Here is a 19,604-nt window from a genome sequence, read left to right as displayed (position 1 = left end):
AACCAGTCTTTTTTGAGTCTTTAAACATGTGCCTCATGCGTGTTAGATCAGAATTTTTCACCAGTCCATAGGGGCTGCCCCTGCATATCCTTGTGTCCTCCATCTGAGTTCATAAAGAGCCGAGTGGCCACAACTGTTCCTGACTTCCCCCTTACTGCCCTTGGCAGCAAGATGGAACTCGGTGGTGTCCGCCTTCTATTTTGCATTATTTTTTCTCTCTAACTCTTAATAATTGGTGAGTTTGGGTTAGTCAATCAGTCATCTTTTTGTTAATTAAAAAAAGGTTTCTTTGTTATCTCTTTGTGTCTTTGTCACTGTCACCTTGAATAGGGAATTCAAAGCCTTTGGGCTTTAGCCTTGTCCATCTTGTAGTGGACTTATTCCCCTGGCTGACAGCCACTGCTGCTGCTTATTTTGTTTGTGTGAGAACCATGTGCCTGATAGGTGTTTGATCTGCTAGCCCTTCTCATCAAGAGCCTGTCAATCAAGAGATACTCATCTGAAGCTGTTACTCCTGGAACAGTCAAGGAGAGGAACATCTCATCCAGAAGAATGCACTTCTGACACTAAAAAAGGACCTGCAGCCTTGAAATCATATCCAGCCAGTGCTCCGGTGAGTGGAGACCCAACACCTAAGACCAGTATCAGTACTGGTGTTGGGCAATTCCTGGATTCCTAATCCACACTTGGCACCATTGGGAGTGTCAAAGACCAACCCTGCCTCCTCCACACTATGGCAAGGCAGGTCAGCACATCAGTCAGAAGACTCCCGGCACCTATCTGCCTCCCCATAAAAGGAAAAATCTAAGAGGCCTAAGAAGAATCATATCCCTTCTGCCTCCTCCAGGAGCCAAACGTTAAGCCATCTCCTACCACAGGGGCTAATGTGTCAGGAATGCCTGCATGCTCAGTACTAAGCAAAGTCAAATCAACCTTGGTGCCAGAGTCCAAAACCAGGCAGTTTTACTAGACACTGAAGCCCTTGGTACCAGAACAAGTACTGGTGGTTGAATCAATCGTGGTGTCAGCAGACAGCCTGTTGGCTTCAGTCATCATATCACTGGTAGCTTCTGTCATCATCAAGATCACTACTTATAGCATATTCCTTCTTCTCTCTTGACCATGCTTTTTCTCCCTCCTCTAGCTAGAAACCATCCCCAGTTTCTTCTCCCTATGCAACTGGGTCAGATGATGGGTCACCTTCTCACCATATGGCTCCTCATCCTAGGGCCCCATCTCACCCTTCACATTCTGCTTGGCCCTCACCTTGGCCTACTCAACCCTATCAGCCTTTTCCTTTTAATATTCCCTCTTGGCAACACTTTAGAGATTGAAGCCCTCCCTCCAAAGCTTGCCCCTCTCATTCATCTATGCAATGGTGAAGATCTAGCTCTGCTGCTGCTGCTTTTGACTTCTCATACTGAGAAGTCCCTACCTAGACCTTCTTCAATAGCTAGGGAAGAGGCGGAAGAATACTTGATCAGCAGTTCCTAGATCCAGCCTCTCCAATGGACCTCTCATCTTCCTCTCCTGAGGCAGCAGTATCTTCAGCACGATTCCTGGCCTCAGATGACTTTAAAGCCTTTCAGGATCTGCTATTCAGAATCACTGAGACACTGGAGATTGAGACTTCAGTGGTTCAACAGAAAGGCCCACAGATTATTTGATACCCTCTGTCTAGAAATGCCCATTAACAAAGGCATATTGAAACCAGACAAAGCCCTCTGGCAAACACCAACTAGACAACCCAAACTGCTGAATATGCAGAGCAGGCTGGATTGAGTTAAATCATAGAAGATTAGGGTTGGAAGAGACCTCAGGAGGTCATCCAGTCCAACCCCTTGCTCACAGCAGGACCAACCCCAACTAAATCATCCTAGCTAGGGCTTTTCATAGTCATTTAAATCTCTGATTTAAATCATGGTTTAAATTAGCAAGCAGGAAACCTTGATTTAAATAGTTAATTTTAATCTTGTTTTGCATTTGTACTTTTTAGTTACTTTCCTAAAAAAATGTTAAATCTCATGGTTGGTATAACTATTAAAAATATAGTGCTTTTCAACCAAATATAGCCTTTACACCAAATTTGGTACTTTTTGCTAACCAGGCATATACACTATATCTATAGGCATTTATTTAAACAAAAAATAAAATGTAGCCATGGTAGGACAAGTGGCTGGAGGGAGCCACCGGGCATGCTTGTCTGTCCAAGACCATAGACATGCACTCAGGGTGGCTAGCCCATCCTGCTGCTGGGGCTGCATTGTGTTTTTAGCATGCTAACTTAGATGAGAACTCGCATGAATATGTCTCCAGAAGCTGGGAACTACACCCCCAGGCTTGAAGTGTAGACGTACCCTGTGGAGTCACATGTAACAATTGCAGGTGTCATATGTTCATATGTAAATAAGATTTTCAAGATGAGTCCTTGTTCTAAGGTTTCCTTTCTCTCCTGTGACTTATCTCTGGATTCTCATTTTATTGACTAGGTGATGGGATTGTGAGTGAGAATGAGGAGGAGAATCCGCACCAGGAAGGTCCTGAGTCAATGGAAACACAGGGCAAGTTATCACGAATACCCGAAAGGAATATTTCCCAGAGTCCTGAACAGGGCAAAGCCTGTGGTGGTCAACGCAGATCGGAATGGCATGTGCAAACTCCTCCAGGGAAGAGACAAAGTAAATCAACTGCATGTGAAAGAGCTTTCAGGAAACTGCCAGACATTGTCCAAAAGGGAAATTCCATGAGGAGGAAATCAATAATGTGTGATGATTGTGGGAAAAGCTTCAGAGTGAGCTCAAACCTCAGACAGCACCAAAGAATCCACACTGGAGAGAAACCTTTTGGATGTGCCGAGTGTGGGGAAAATTTCCGTCAACGATCACACCTTATTCAGCATCAAAGAATCCACACAGGGGAGAGACCCTATGAATGTTCTGAATGTGGGAAAAGCTTCAGTATGAGCTCAAAACTCATTCGGCATCAGATAATCCACACAGGAGAAAAACCCTATAAATGTGCCGAATGTGGCAAGAGCTTTAGTGGGAACTGGCAGCTAATCCAGCATCAGAGAATCCACACAGGAGAGAGACCCTATGAATGTGGTGACTGTGGGAAGACTTTCAGTGTGAGCTCAGCCCTTACTCGTCATCAGAGAACCCACACTGGAGAGAAACCGTATGAATGTGCTGAGTGCAGGAAAACCTTCAGTCAGAGCTCAGAGCTTATGAAACATCAAAGAATCCACACAGGCGAGAAGCCCTATGAGTGTGCTGAGTGTGGGAAGAGCTTCAGTGTGAGCTCTGCCCTCATTCAGCATCGGAGATTCCACATGGGGGAAAGACCTTATGAATGTGCTGAGTGTGGGAAAAGCTTCACAGTGAGCTCACACCTCATTCAGCACCGGCGATTCCACACGGGTGAAAGGCCCTATGAATGTGCTGACTGTGGGAAAAGCTTCCTTTGGAGATCAGCCCTTCTTCGACATCGGAGAATCCACACAGGAGAGAGACCCTATGAATGCACCGAATGTGGGGAAAGCTTCCGTCAGAGTGCGCATCTTATCCAACATCGCCGAATCCACACTGGGGAGAAACCCTATGAATGTGCTAACTGTGGGAAAGGCTTCACTGTGAGCTCTGCCCTTATTCGACATCAGAGAATCCACATTGTGGGGGAGCCCTAAGAGCTGTCTGAAAGTGGAGAAAACTTCATATCTGATATCCTTCCAGGGTCTCCCAGTGGATGGAAGCCAGTTGTGTTTCCACTTTGGGGCCACAGGACTCTTCCCTTTTCATAGTGAATGAAAAATGCCTTGCTGAGGATGGAGTGTAGGTGGTTGAGTTAGACAAAGAGGCAACGTTGGTGCTGGAAGAAGAGTCATGTAGGGCCCTCGGGTGTGGGGAGAAATTCGTGGTGGGAGCCAGAGGAGGGACCAGGAGGTGTTGGGGGGGTCATTAGGGTGATGGAAGGGGGGAGTACGTACTGTAATTAAGTCATTTTAGTCATTTTTAATAAATATATTTAAGAGGAATGAAGAAATGAGCACAGGGAGGGCATCAGACAATTTATAGTGGGAAATAAGTGGAGCATCTTCTAGCAGATTGAGCAGAAGGTGGAAAGTCAACACTCTTGGGTCCTATTCCCAATTCTGTCACAGACTTGTTTGGTAACTCTGGGCAGCTCACTTCCTCACTGTGCCTTCGTTCCCCCCTATCTGTAAAAGGGAGACTATAATAATAATAATGATAATCACTCTCACAGGAGGATTTTACTATTTAATGTCTATATTAAAGTAGTGTCCAGAGGCCTCATCAGGAATTGGGGCTATATTGTACTAGGTGGTGCACAATGAGGTTTGCACAGTTCCTGCCCGGAAGAGTTTACAATGTAAGAAACCAGCTTCCTTCTCTGGGATTCTGTAGCCCTTGTTACTGACAAGAATTTTTCTTGAAGTTATGAGCTTTGAGGATTTTTTTGTGAGTGCAGGGAGCATGGTTGTGTGTTTTTGTTTGTGTGTGTGTTTTGAAATATGGATTTCACAGGGTATCTGAGTTTAAAAAAAACTATCTTTTTTTTTAAAGTTCTAATAAAAAGTTGTTTAAAATGATCCATGTTTCCTGCTGTGTCAAGAGTCCCTACATCCTCTTTCCTTGATACTCAGCTAACCCACTTTCTATCTCAGAGACCCCCTTGGAGGATCTGGCTCTATAGATAGGGCTTATAGTTGCATCTCAATAGCTGGGCTCTGATTACATTCACCCACTTGTCTTTGTACAGATCAGCAAACAACTGGGATTATTGGAGAAAACGTGTGATGTGTTAAAATCTAAAATTATTAGACAAATCATTTTAGTTTGATGTTTTATATTAGCCTCATCTACTTAGTCTGAACAGGAGCAAATGGCATTACCACCTTCTTTTACCCCAAAAAAGCATTCAACCCCTCCCTAACCACCCTCCCATAAATATCAAAACAAAAAACCAAAACCTGAAACCAATCAACCTAAAATGTGTTAATTAATTTAAAAAAAACCACTCTAAGCTGATTTTTATACTGAAAAGGGAGTAGTGACAGACTCCATAAAGGCCATTAGGACTAATGCTATTGATTTCACATGGAAGGTGCTCAGATACTAGCATGATGGGTGGCAATATAAACCCTTAAGGGTGTGTCTAAATGGGAGGGGTTTAGTCCGCATTAACTCAAGTTAGTCCAGCGTGAAAATGTCTGCATATACACAACGCAGTTCGTCATAGCGCATGAACGCCACATTTTATCACAAGCTCTGGAATTCTCTTTCAAAGTGTATTGTTTGATGCAAATTGAATTATGTCTCTTGTTTGTCTACACGATTTTGGCAGTCTTCCAACTTCTATCCCACACTGCTTTGTGGGTGTCCATTATTGACCTGTCTGTTTACCTGTGTGCCCTCCACTGCTCTAGGGTCAAGTTGACCAGATGTCCCTTCCTGCATTTAAAAACTGGCACAGGCCCAGAAGTTTCCCATTTGCTCCTGGATTTGACTATAGCAGCGTTGCTGTAATGCTATTTCAGAAACTTTGCAACATGCAATTTCTGTTATAAACTGGGGACACGTTACTTGGAAGTAACAGAGGAGGAACCGGCACATGAAATTGCAAGCCCATTAGCAAGAATTCTTAATCAATCTGTAAACTCAGGAGTTGTACTGTATGACTGGAGAATTGCTAACATAGTTTCTATATTTAAGAAAGGTTAAAAAAGTGATCCAGGTAACTACAGGTTGGTTAGTTTGACATCTGTAGTATGCAAAGTCTTGGAAAAAATTTTGAAGGAGAAAGTAGTTAAGGACATTGAGGTCAATGGTAATTGGGACAAAATACAACATGGCTTTACAAAAGGTAGATCATGTCAAACCAATCTGATCTCCTTCTTTGAGAATGTAACAGATTTTTTTAGACAAAGGGAATGCAGTGGCTCTAATTTACCTCAATTTCAGTAAGGCATTTGATACGGTTCCACACAGAGAATTATTAGTTCAATTGGAAAAGATGGGGATTAATATGAAAATTGAAAGATGGATAAGGAACTGGTTAAAGGGGAGACTACAGCGGGTCACACTGAAAGGTGAACTGTCAGGCTGGAGGGAGGTTACTAGTGGAGTTCCTCGGGGATCAGTTTTGGGACCAATCTTATTTAATCTTTTTATTACTGACCTTGGCACAGAAAGTGTGCTAATAAAGTTTGAAGATGACACAAAGCTGGGAGGTATTGCCAATACAGAGAAGGACCGGGATATCATACGGGAAGATCTGGATGACTTTGTAAACTGGAGCCATCTGGGGAGAAGTGTTGGTGCAACTATCTTATGTGGCAAGTTACTGGAATAAAGATCTTTTTGTGGATGTGGCTAAGGAGATATCTGCAAGGGGTTACAACTGGGTGCCTACCAATGCTGAGCAAACAGCTCAGGGGTATTTACACTAAAACCAGGGTGTGACATTCTATACCTTGGGGGAGCGTTCTGGAACCCCCATGTTCCTCATTTTTATATTATCGTGATCTTGCATCTAAAGCATGCCTTGAAAGGTATCGGGGAAAGGTTATCATCTGCTGAAAGTCATTTCTCTATCTATATATGTATATCATTAATGCATATGAAATTATGAGAATTGTGTTGTATGATGGTCACTAAAACATACTGTAAATTGGGGACTCAGTCAGACATTAGCTCCCCAGAGGCAACAGTAATGAAAGTAGCCAGCACCCTGGCTGACTGGGGGGTGTCAATCAACCTTTCAATAACCATTGTCCAGCAAAGGAGCTACAATGCAATGACTCACCTGCATGAGGCCACGCTAGGGGAATTGCTCAACCTTGCCTGGAGACTCAGCAATGCCCACCAGACGTGCCTGCACTTGTATTTTCCAAGCACATGGACTGAGGGTATAAAACAGACACAGTGACCACATGCTTGGCCTTTTCTCCTGCCCCCACCTATGCTGCAAACAACAAAAACACCAAGAAGAAGGCTGAAAACTCCAACAAAGGAGACTGGCCCAGATTTAAGGGACAAATCTGTATATTAAGGACTGCAATATCCAGTGGGGTGAGAAAAACTGCTTAATCTAGATGTTGTCCAGCCTAATAGAGTTGAGAGTTTAGACTGTGTGCTTATATTTTATTTCTTTTGGTAACTAACTCTGACCTTTTTGCCTGTCACTTAATATCACTTAAAATCTATCTTTTGTAATCAATACACTTCTTTAATTGTTTATCTTTACCAGTGAGTTTGCCTGAAATGTATGGTAAATCCACTCAGGTTTTACAAAGGCTGGTGTATATCCACTTTCCATTGATGAAGTGGTGAACCAATTAATAAATCTGCATTGCTAGTCTTCAGCACTGCAAGATGATATATATCTGAGGTACAGTGCTGGGGGGATTTGGTTCTGGTGCCTTTCTCTGTGTGATTCATGAGTGGCTCTGGGAGCATTCATGCAATATAGCTGGGTGTGGGGTTCCACATGCTGTCGTGCTGCGTGATCACAGCACCTGGAGGGGTTTGCTGCTGGTCATTAGCAAGGCATTGTGAGAGACCGCTGAGGCTGGAGAGAGTTCAGGGGGCACAGCAGTCCCACAGTCCCAGGCTGCACCCTGGGGATCCCGTCACACAGGAATGGCAGGAAATAGTGTGGATGTGGACATATAGTGTGTCCATTTTGGGGGAGCTGGACAAGATTTTATGCAATTACATCACTACTGAACCCAAGGAGGTTGTGGACCCTCTGTCCCAAAAGCCCCTCAATCCCCCAAGGATGAGCAGCAAGTCATTGGAGGAGGGACACAATGAAGATAAGGTGAAGAGATCTCCCTGGAAACCCAGGATTTCCTCACGTCAGGACCCTCAGGGCAGCTCTGTAATCTGTGAGGCCAATTTCCAGTCAGAAACCCAGGCCGGGACTCTGGAGACAGATCCTATCGAGAGAACCTCGGCAAGTAAGTGTCTATCTTCATCATATATTACTATACTATAATGCTGTGGTACCTTCTGTTCTGTCCCACAGCTGCAGCCATTTTTCACAGATGTGAAGTAGAAGCCTTTCTGAGTCTCAAGCCCCCACCTCCCTCCCTCAGCCCACTCTCATACACACCCCCTCCCTTCTGCATATACATTTTCATAATGGTGGATCCTCTTGCTGAACAGTTGGCTTCTGTCACATCCTAGAGTCCTGATCATTAAATGTTTGCAAGACCATGCAATGGAGGGCACGTACCGATTTACCTATTTTCCTTTCCCTTCCTGTCTCTGTCTGCCCAATGAACCACCCCCACACCACTCCCCAACCCTGTTTGTCTGCTCAAAATGTCAGCCAGCAGCATAGGGCAGCCACAACCTCTACCCCACCTCCCCTCTTCTCCCACAGCATAGTCTAACAATGAAAACATGCAATTCTGGGAAATTCAGCTGTTTATTAAGACAGTGGTTACAGGAAAAGAAGTTCATTTAGTATTCTCAGTTTACGTGAAGTAGACATGGGCATTGCATAGCTATACAGGTACTAAGACTACAACTCCCTTAGCGATAGCAATGCTTTTAACGGCTTTTCACACACTTGCATAAAGAAAGCGTGGGAACAGTGAATGCTTCAGTCAGTAAGTGCAAAACCCTCTCTATTTTTCTCTTCACTTTCACCATGTCAGCAGGAAAGATAAAGCAGAATCTGAGACTGAGAAATTGCTCAGTTTTGGTCTGAAAATTATGAGGGATAGCTGCATGAACATTCTTCCCAGTATAACTCGCAATTTCCTTCCACTCCTGCAGCACTTTGGGGAGAGGACTGTAATGGGGTGTACACACAGGGGGAAGGAGAGTCTCTCCTGTTTACAAGCAAGCAGCTTGATCGCAACCCATTATGATATGGGGCACTGCAGGTTGGTACATTCCCACTGCAGCTCTGAAGCTATTTCAACACGTATTTCAAAAAAGATCACCTTTGTCATCCTGAAATTCTCTTGTCACTGTTGGTCATCCTAGGTCTGCAGTGCAGTCCTTTCCCACCAATCAATGTTGTTTTCCCAAGCCCAGAAACAGCATTGTACCATGTGAAACTGCCCCAGGAACCACTCTTGTAGTAGCAGTTGCTTGGTGTTACCCCCGCCCTTCATCATCCTTGTCCTACTTCCTCCACCACAACTGAAGCGGTTGCTGCTGTTTCTGGAGGAGCTGCTGCCACATCATCTGCTTGGTGGGCTAGTTGTAGATGGGTCAGGAGTCCCAGGGGAGCTGTCGGGGGGGGCGAGAAGCGGGGGGGAGGGGGGAGTGTCGGATAGGAGGCGGGGGCCGGGTCTCACCTGGCTTTTTGGGGAGACACACCCTCCCCTAACCGGCCCTCCAAACAATTTTGGAAACCTGATGTGGCCCTCAGGCCAAAAAGTTTGCCCGCCCCTGCGCTATATGCATCCCACAATGTGCAGTGAGAAAAATCCCAGTGTGCACACAGCTCAGCAGCAAAGCAAAGGATCATGGGATATCCTCTAAGACTCATGCCACATGCTTAGTATGCAGCAGACCCCCGCTGTGCATGCCATAAAGTAAACTGAAGTGGGTACACCCATTCTGTAGGCATGCTATTAGTGTTGCTTCTTTATTGTGTGTTACCTAAAGCTTGCCAAATAGCTGCTGATTAAATCCCCTGTGTAGACAAACCCTAAAATAGAAACAGAACTGTCCTGTCCAGGAAATGGGAAATTTCTTTAAGACCTCTTTGGGAGAAAGAAAGGGTTGGGAGTAGTGGTGACATAAGAATGGCCATACTGGGTCTTCCAATAGTGGCCAATGCCAGGTGCTTCAGAAGGAATTAACAGAACAGGTCCTCATCAAGTGATCCATTCCCCTGTCACCCATTCCCAGCTTCTGGAAAACAAAGGCTAGGTACACCATCCCTAATAGCCATTGATGGACCTATCCTCCATGAATTTATCTAGTTCTTTTTTGAATTGTTATAGACTTGGCCTTCACAACATCCTCTGGCAAAGAGTTCCATAGGTAGACTGTGCAATGTGTGAAGAAATACTTCCTTTTGTTTGTTTTAAACCTGCTGCCTATTAATTTCATTTGGTGACCCCCTAGTTCTTGTGTTATGAGGAGTAAATAACACTTCCTTATTTACTTTCTCCAAACCAGTCATTATTCTATAGGTGACAGAGGATTAATCCAAAGGGGCCTAGGAAGACTGGAAATACGGTCAGAAGATTACAAAACAGGAATGAATTTGGGGGGAAAAGTAAAATTTTAATGGTGAATCAGAAAAACAGATATTCAGTGGGAGGTGAAATGTGCAGAAGAAGCAATGGGCAAAAGAGACCTAGAGTTGGGAATGAGCAGCAAACTTGCTATATTTGTAATGAGATATAGGGTCAGCATATGCAAAAGGCATACAGTATGAAGGGGAAACCAGCTACTCCTTTCTCTGTGTTCCCTTCTGAGGTTTTGAGGAGATGAGATGTGATGGGAGATTCAAGTGAGGATCACTGCTGAGACGGAGTTTCTTCTTCTGAAAAGGTGTTTGTGTGGGGGGCAGGGGGGCATGCCTGGTGCACCTGCCCCTGCAAGGAGGTTAGTGGTGCAATTATGAGTGGGGAGAGAAAGGGATCTCCATATACTTTGTACCAAGGCTGTGTTTATGATGCTTCTTTTGATGGCATAGGAGATGGGTGTTGATCTGAATGTAGCATTGTGGTCCTTAGAGTTCCTATGCCAGATTATTTGTGGTGCTGTGGAGACGGTGGTCTGGAGGAAGTGGATATAGTATGTATCACCAGGAGAACCAGTAAGCAAGCTGACATGTTAATGAAGTCAACTAGCAGTGAAACAAGAAAGGAGGTCTCAGGAAGTGTGGGCTATCACTGTGCTCATCTGACACTAGTGTATCTCCCCTAAAATGGCTGAAAGCACTAGAATGGGGGTGCCAGATCCTTCATTTCCCCTGTCCTCCCCAACTCTTTTTGGTAGCAGCAACAGGAATGAGAATTTGTCATTCCCTGTCCTGCTACAGGGAGGTCCCATACCTCTGTCCTGAGCAGGAAGATAGAGGTATCTGCCTACAGCTAGGAGGGGGTCAGTGAAATGGGGAAAAGTGCTGGCGCAGGGTTAGAGGGTAGAATTATTGGCTGTAGTGTTCTCTCTGACAAGGAATGTCGCCCCAAACAGTCTGACAGCAGTAGTCTATCCATAGTCAAGGTTGAATCCTGATTTTTAAACCCTCTTCACCACAACTTCCCCCTCAAAAAAAAACACGCCATATCTCATCCCAGAGCAAAGTTTGCTGGGAAGTTTGGTAAAAGTCAGAAATGGTGTTTCAAATAGCGGAGGTTCTCACAACGTCCCTGTTCACCCTGCAACAACCCCCTGGCTTTCTCAGGCTCATCTGAACTCCAGCCCATCCAACTGGTGTTGTTTAGAAGGCCTTTGAGGGAAAGGGGCCTCAGGCTGTGTTTCTGGGGTGCGTGGGATGGATTGCAGCATTACAACACTATAGGGAACTAGATGAACATGTCTACAGTCTGACACCTGCTGGCTTTGCTGGGCCATGGGGATGGGGGTGGGGTTTATGGATTTGTTGGAGGGAAATGCTACAGCACCTGAAGAGTAAACAAGCCAGTGGGATGAGCCGTCTGACCCCTGGGGGAATGTCTCATGATGGAAAGATGTGTCCTTGTCAGAATTTTAACTCAGTTTTTTTTAACTGAAGCCTCCAATCTCTCCCGTGCTCTCACCTCTGAGAATCCCTATGGCTAATTTCTGATTTTTATGTCAGAAAAAAAGCACTGAATTATGTGAAATTCTCTAGAATTTATCCCTGGACAGCCCCACAGGGAAATGGAAATTTCCACCTGTCTCTCACAATAGCATGTTCTGGCTGCTCAGGCAGTGGCTGAATCAGAACGGGGGTGGGGGGGGAGCTGGGGTGGAACGTTTCTCTTGCTTTAAAGCAATTGAATTAATGCAAGCACCAAGTCTCCCTTTGATCCCAAACAGAAAGTGACCTACCCTCCTTTCCTAGTATTGACTGTATAGTCGGAGCATAGAAACGGGATAGGCAGAATATACAATGGAAAACTTGATACTCACAAGTGACAACAGCCTGTTTGAATGTAACTCAGGAATAAAAAAGTACACCAAGTAGACACTACAATGGTGGGGACACATAAATTCCTGGATTAATAAGAGGAGGATGTTCTTGGGGCTGGAGGTGCATACTTAATTGCTGGAGTAGGGGGAAGGCTGAGGTGGGATGCAGAATTAATTAAGTAGAATATGAGTTTGGGGAGAAGCTGTGAATTCTCTGTGCCATCAGGCAGTGTTTTAGACAAACCTTTTATGATTTGATCTCAACTGGGTCTTGTAGTGAGAGCTCCTGCAACAGGGACCCAAATCCCCTTGTTCTATACTAGTGATAACTCAGACTGCGGCTCGCGAGCAGAAATTGGTTCTTTAATGTGTCTCCTTTGGCTCTTTGCAGCACGTGATATTAAAACAGTGTGTGATTTCATTACAGTAGAACCTCTGCATTATGAACACCAGAGTTACAAACTGACGGGTCAACCACACACCTCCTTTGGAACCAGAAGTACACAGTCAAGCAACAGAGATGAAATAAATAAGCAAATACTGTACAGCACAGTACTGTGTTAAATGTAAACTACTAAAAAATAAAGAGAAAGTCTAAAGAAAGAGTTGACAAAGTAAGGAGACTGTTTCTGTGCTTGTTTCATTTAAATTGAGATGGTTAAAATCATCATTTTTCTCCTGCATAGTAAAGTTTCAAGGCTGTAGTAAGTCAATGTTCAGTTGTAAACGTTTGAAAGAACCACCATAACATTTTGTTCAGAGTTACAAACATTTCAGAGCTACAAACAACCTCCATTCCAAAGGTATTTGTCCCTCTGAGGTTCTACAATATTAACCAATCAAGTGCCCATCTTTAAAAAAGGAAAGAAGGAGAACCTGGGGAACTACAAACTGGTCAGCCTCACCTCAGTCCCTGGAAAAATCATGGAGCAGGTCCTCAAGGAATCCATTTTGAAGCACTTGGAGGAGAGGAAATTGATCAGGAACAGTCAACATGGATTCACCAAGGGCAAGTCATGCCTGACCAACCAGATTGCCTTCTATGATGAGATAACTGGCTCTGTGGATATGGGGAAAGCGGTGGATGTGATATATCTTGACTTCAGCAAAGCTTTTGATATGGTCCCCACAGTATTCTTGCCAGCAAGTTAAAAAAGTATGGACTGGATGAATGGACTATAAGGTGGATAGAAAGCTGGCTAGATTGTTGTGCTCAACGGGTAGTGATCAATGGTTCGATGTCTACTTGGCAGCCGGTATCAAGTGGAATATGCTAGGGATCGGTCCTAGGGCCGATTTTGTTCAACATCTTTATTAATGATCTGGATGATGGGATGGATTTCATCCTCAGCTAGTTCACAGATGACACTAAGCAGGGGGGAGAGATAGATATGCTGGACGGTAGGGATAGGGTCCAGAGTGACCTAGACAAATTGGAGGATTGGGCCAAAAGAAATCTGATGAGATTCAACAAGGACAAGTGCAGAGTCCTGCACTTATGATGGAAGACTCCCATGCACTGCTACAGGCTAGGGACTGACTGTCTAAGTGGCAGCTCTGCAGAAAAGGACCTGGGGATTACAGTGGATGAGAAACTGGATGTGAGTCAGCAGTGTGCCCTTGTTGCCAAGAAGACTAATGGCATATTAGCCTGTATTAGTAGGAGCATTGCCAGCAGATTGAGGGAAGTGATTATTCCCCTCTATTCCACACTAATGAGGCAACATCTTGAGTATTGCATCCAGTTTTGGGCCCCCCACTACAGAAAGGATGTGGACAAATTGGAGAGAGTCCAACGGAGGGCAATGAAAATGATCAGGGGGCTGGGCACATGACTTATGAGGAGAGGCTGAGGGAACTGGGCTTGTTTAGTTTGCAGAAGAGAAGAGTGAGGGGGGATTTGATGGAAGCCTTCAACTATCTGAAGGGGGGTTCCTAAGAGGATGGAGCTAGGCTGTTCTCAGTGGTGGCAGATGACAGAACAAGGAGCAATGGTCTCAAGTTGAAGTGTGGGAGGTCTAGGTGGAATATTAGGAAACACTATTTCACTAGGAGGGTGGTGAAGCACTGGAATGGGTTACCTAGGGAGGTGGTGGAATCTCCATCCTTAGAGGTTTTTAAGGCCCAGCTTGACAGAGCCTTGGCTGGGATGATTTAGTTGGTGTTGGTCCTGCTTTGAGCAGGGGTTGGACTAGATGACCTCCTGAGGTCTCTTCCAACCCTAATCTTCTATGATTTTATGATCAAAGTTATTAACCAGTCAGAATGCTTTTACTGTTATTAACCAATTAAGTTGTCAGCTTGCACTGTTATTAACTTAGTTGCTCTGAATATAATATATAAACTAAATATTTCTGGGAGCATACTGTTTTTAAATATGAATAGTACTGTAACCCTGCTGCCCGTCAGAGTTGGCAGCAACAAGGGACGGGTTCAGTATCTAGGGGTTCCTTTTCAATAACACAATGCAAAACCGGCTCGAGCCCCCACCCAATGACCTTGGACAATTATGTACCATCCCCCTAGGTGCCTCTAAGAGGCAATACTTCCTCTCTTGCAAGCACAGAGTCTGAGTGTAGCAAAAGCCTTTTAATAAAGGAAGGAAACAATGCATCATTAGGTTCGGGAAACACAATAAACAGGATTCATAACACAAACCATGAGCAAAAGACCCACCCCCAAGTAAGTTGGGCAGTGTCCTTTTCCCCTCAGGGTCTTAAGTCCAGCAACCCAAAAGTCACCCAACTCACAGTTGCTGTTCTTGGTCAGTGCAGCCCTAGAGTTCAGAAGTTCATCGGTAGAGTTCACCTCCCAGCCTGGGTGGAGGTATGGAGGCACCTTACACTCTCCGCTGCTTGGGCCCTTGACAGCCGATTGCCACACCTCTCTGTGGGGTGCTGCTCCCATCCTCTCCACCAGCTGTTTCGCTAGCTATGCCTCTCCACCAGCTGGCCATGCCTCTCCACCAGCCGTCCTGCAAGCCGCGCCTCTCTGCCAGCTGCTCAGTTGGCCATGTCTCTCCACTAGCCATCCAGCTGGCCACATCTCTTTGCCAGCCACTCAGCTGGCTGCACCTCTCCACTAGCCATCCTGCTAGCCGCTCACCAATATGTCTTCAGGCCCCTCCTACTTAATACAGCACTCTGTGATTTCAACTCTCAGTGATTTCAGCTCTGAGTAGGGGAGCCTCACTGCTGGTGCACCTGGATAGTCTTCTTGCATCAAAACCACTAGCCCAGAGTAGGTCTAATGCTTAGACCTAGGTATCAGTGATTTCAGCTCTGCAACATGTAACAAGATTCTTACTTGAGTCTAAATTAGCTCTGTTATTACACAGTGGAGAGAGGAAGGGTCAAGGTGGTGTTTAGGGCCCTTAAAAGGGGCACATACTACCAGGAACAAATACCTATCCCCAACCTCTCTCAATTCACTGGACTTTGGAACCCATGCCCCTTGCCTAGTGAGTGCTGCTTAGTTGCGGGTGAGTCCCTTAGTCATAAAATGCCAAGTACAGTTCTACTATCCTTGATTCACATAACCAGGATAACAACCCTTTATTACTCCTGCCCCAATAAGGGTGCTAGGCAGGTTGGGTGTGTCCATGCAAAAGAGATCAGCTCCTGAAGTCCTTTTCCATAGCTCACCACCAGATGTCAAGGGAGAGCTCATTCTGACTGTTTATATTACTATAGTAAATGAAACAATGAATTCACACTACTGAGGTCTGAGTACCATTCTATACATTTGGGAGAATGGGCTGCTCTGAAATTGTTGCGCACATTGGGGATGGGCAGGAGGAATTCAAACTTCAAAGATAAAAAAAATATATCATGTTTTTGGTCTAAGTCTCTTGATTTTTTGGGGTCTGACTCATGATTCTGAACTTTTGAGGGTGGCAATACTGTGGTTACTCTCACTGCCCTGCTATGTTGGTCTCACTGCACAGCCAATGTTGCCTACTCATTGAATGAAATAGTGGCCTCTGGTGACTAACAGGGTATCTGCTGGCACTTGAAAAATTTTGATTGTAGCTGATCATGTCTTAAGCTACATTTAGAAATGCCCCAAAATAGGAATGCTCGGGATAATATAACAAGTACTGGCATCATAGAATCATAGGACTGGAAGGGACCTCGAGAGGTCATCTAGTCCAGTTCCCTGCACTCATGGCAGGACTAAGTATTATCTATTCTATAAGACCATTCTTGACAGGTGTTAGTCTAACCTACTATTAAAAATCTCCAATGATGGGGATGCCACAACCTCCCTAGGCAATTTATTCCAGTGTTTAACTACCCTGACAGTTAGGAAGTTTCTCCTAATGTCCAACCAAAACCTCCCTTGCTGCATTTAAACCCATTGCTTCTTGTCCTATTCTCAGAGGTTAAGAAGAACAATTATTCTCCCTCCTTCTTGTAAGAACCTTTTATGTATTTGAAAACTGTTATCATGTCCCCTCTCAGTCTTCTCTTTTCCAGACTAAACAAACCCAGTTTTTTCAATCTTCCTTCACAGGTCATGTTTTCTAGACCTATAATCATTTTTGTGGCTCTTCTCTGGGCTTTCTCCAATTTGTCCACATCTTTCCTGAAATGTGGCACCCAGAACTGAACACAATACTCCAGCTGAGGCCTAATCAGCGTGGAGTAGAGCAGAGGAATTACTTCTCGTGTCTTGCTTACAACACTCCTGCTAATACATCCCAGAATGATGTTTGCTTTTTTTTGCAACAGCGTTACACTGTTGACTCATATTTAGCTTGTGTTCCACACTGACCCTCAGATCCCTTTCTGCAGTACTCCTTCCTAGGCAGTCATTTCCCATTTACTGAAGTATTACCTTAAATCTTGTCTGTCTTTACCATTGCTTCACTGGAGAGCTTTACTGAGTATGCTTCCCAGCTTTCTAAGACAGATTTAAAGAACGGAACCTATATTTAACAAATTACAACAGAAAAGATCCAGCTGAGAAAGCAGTTTCAGCACTCATCCAGATCTGGTCATCATCTGGTTTTGAGAGGTGGGTTTTTGTTTGGTGGATTCGTCTAGATCAGTGGTTGGCAACCTTTTAGAAGTGGTGTGCTGGGTCTTCATTTATTCGCTCAAATTTAAGGTTTTATGTGCCAGTAATAAGAATCCATGCTGAGCTGCGCCCCCTCTTGGCCCTATCTGCACCCCTCACTGCCCCAGGCTGGGGCCAGAGGGCTACAACTGGGGGCAGCTGCAGAGCCCCAAGCCGGCAGCTGGGCCCCCAGGCCTGCAGCAGAGCTCCCCGGACAAGTGGCTGTGACCCGGGGCCAGCAGTGGGCTGAGCGGGGCCAGCGACTGGAACCCCGACTAGCAGGGGGTTGGTGGCTGGTATCCCAGGCCAGCAGCTGAGCCCCCTGGACTGGTGGCTGAGACTGGGGGCTGGCAGCGGACTGAGTGGGGCTGGCAGATGGAACTCTGGCTGGAAGAGGGCCGGTGGACGGTACCCCAGGCTGGTAGTGGAGCCCCCAGGACCGGTGGCCAGGACCCGGGCAGTGAGAGTGCTACTAAAAATCAGCTTGTGTGACGCCTTTGGCACGCGTGCAATAGGTTGCCTACCCCTGGTCTAGATTATCCAATCCCAAAGGTGTAGCCTTCTCTTCACTTAGTTCAGGATTTATTCACAACAGCATTTGCTCCTGTCACTAAAATTGTGATGGAAGTGCCATTGCTATCAGGGTCACATAGTAATTAAGCTGGGGTTTGGAATGAGCTGAAGATGCTGCCATTTCTTTTGTGCTTAGTACCTTGATCCCTGTAGGATCTTAGAGTACACATTTTATGTCCACTAACAACAGCTGGTGATGTCAATATTTTTCCTCATTCCTTTTTTTCAGAACTGATCTCCTGGTTTAAGCTTGGACGAGCTTTGTTCTGCATTCTAAACATCTCTCCGTTTCTGGGTCTGGTTCTATCTTGTGTTATCTCTGCCATTTTAGATATGTACAAGTGGCATATTATTGCCCTTTGCTAAAGTCCCCATGTCAGGTTCCCTCCCCACTCTGAACTCTGGGGTATAGATGTGGGGACCCGCATGAAAGACCCCCTAAGCTTATTTCTACCATCTTAGGTTAAAAACTTCCCCAAGGCACAAATTCTTCCTTGTCCTTGGACTGTATTGCTGCCACCACCAAGTGAGTTAGACAAAGATTCAGGAAAAGGACCACTTGGAGTTCCTGTTTCCCCAAAATGTGCCCCCAAACCCCTTCACCGCCTGTCCTGGGGAGGCTTGAGAATAATATACCAACCAAATAGGTAAACAAGGTGAGCACAGACCAGACCCTTGAGTTTTTAGGATGCTAAAAACCAATTAGGTTCTTAAAAGCAGAACTTTATTATAAAGAACAAAGTAAAAGAAGCACTTTTGTAAAATCAGGATGGAAGGTAAGTTTACAGGGTAATAAGATTTAAAACACAGAGGATTCCCCTCTAGGCAAAACTTCAAAGTTACAAAAAACAGGAACAAACCTCCTGCTTAGCATAGGGAAAATTCAAAAGCTAAAACAAAAGACAATCTAACACATTTCCTTGCTTTACTTACAATTTTTGTAATCTTAGATGTTTAATTCAGGTAGGCTTTTAGGAGAGGTTTTTTTTTCCCCCTGCCTGGTCCCTCTTTCTGTCCCAAGAGATCACACAAAGAGAGCACAAACAAAACCTCCCCCACATATTTGAAAGGATCTTCTTCCCTTATTGGTCCTTTTGTTCAGGTGCCAACCAGGTTATTTGAGCTTCTTAACCCTTTACAGGTAAAGGAAGGATTTTATGCTACAGGCAGCACAACACATTTCCAAGCACATCTGATTTTCCCAAGAGCTAGTTCCTTTCCATGCACATGCAATGTCCCCCCAATATATAGGAGAGACAAGGTGGCTGAAGTAATACTTTTTATTGGAACAACTTCTGTTGGTGAAAGAGACAAGCTTTCAAACTTCACAGACCTCTTCCTCGGGTCTGAGAACCTCCCAATATATAGACGGGAGTTGGGTTTAAAATCATGGAAAGTTCTTTTTAGCAAATAATAAGTGAAGCTATGACAAAATCTTGATCTTGCTCATTTCTCCTCCTCTAAACAGGATTTCCTACCCCCAAAACTGACAAGATCTCCCACATGGAATAAGAGAACAAGTAAAGCCATGGATCTCCAGGGCTACGAGGAAAGGTCATTCCTGAGTGGTACCTAAAAATTAAGTGCTGAAAGTTAGAAAATGCCAGCTATAAAGTTGCACGTGCAATCTTAAATTGGTCTCCTCCCTCTGTGTATGCATTATGATGCATTCTTTAAGTCCATGATAACATGATACTTTTTCTTCACGACCCCTGCCTCATGCAGTGCACAGCATGGAATCACACAGAAGCAGAATTAAAGAATTAAACCTGGAATTTCCAACTTTGGAGTGCTTGAATTTACAACCTAATTTTTAACATAGTTTTTATTGTCATATGATTTGAGCACTGTATT

At 44.7% G+C, this 19,604-nt stretch overlaps 1 protein-coding gene across 1 annotated transcript in view; it reads left to right on the top strand.

Annotated features, from left to right (window-relative positions):
* LOC119862694 (zinc finger protein 850-like) overlaps positions 1–19,604 on the top strand; it is a 58,273-nt gene that overhangs the window by 23,754 nt on the left and 14,915 nt on the right. Inside the window, exon 4 of the mRNA XM_038419843.2 lies at positions 2,757–3,678. Within this exon, the coding sequence (XP_038275771.1) occupies positions 2,757–3,678 (922 nt within the window). The remainder of the gene's footprint in view (positions 1–2,756; positions 3,679–19,604) is intronic.

This window comes from Dermochelys coriacea, chromosome 10, assembly GCF_009764565.3.
Source record: "Dermochelys coriacea isolate rDerCor1 chromosome 10, rDerCor1.pri.v4, whole genome shotgun sequence".
Taxonomy (NCBI): Eukaryota; Metazoa; Chordata; order Testudines; family Dermochelyidae; genus Dermochelys; species Dermochelys coriacea.
Note: the sequence above shows the minus strand (reverse complement) of the source record. Positions and strands in the feature narration are given on the sequence as shown.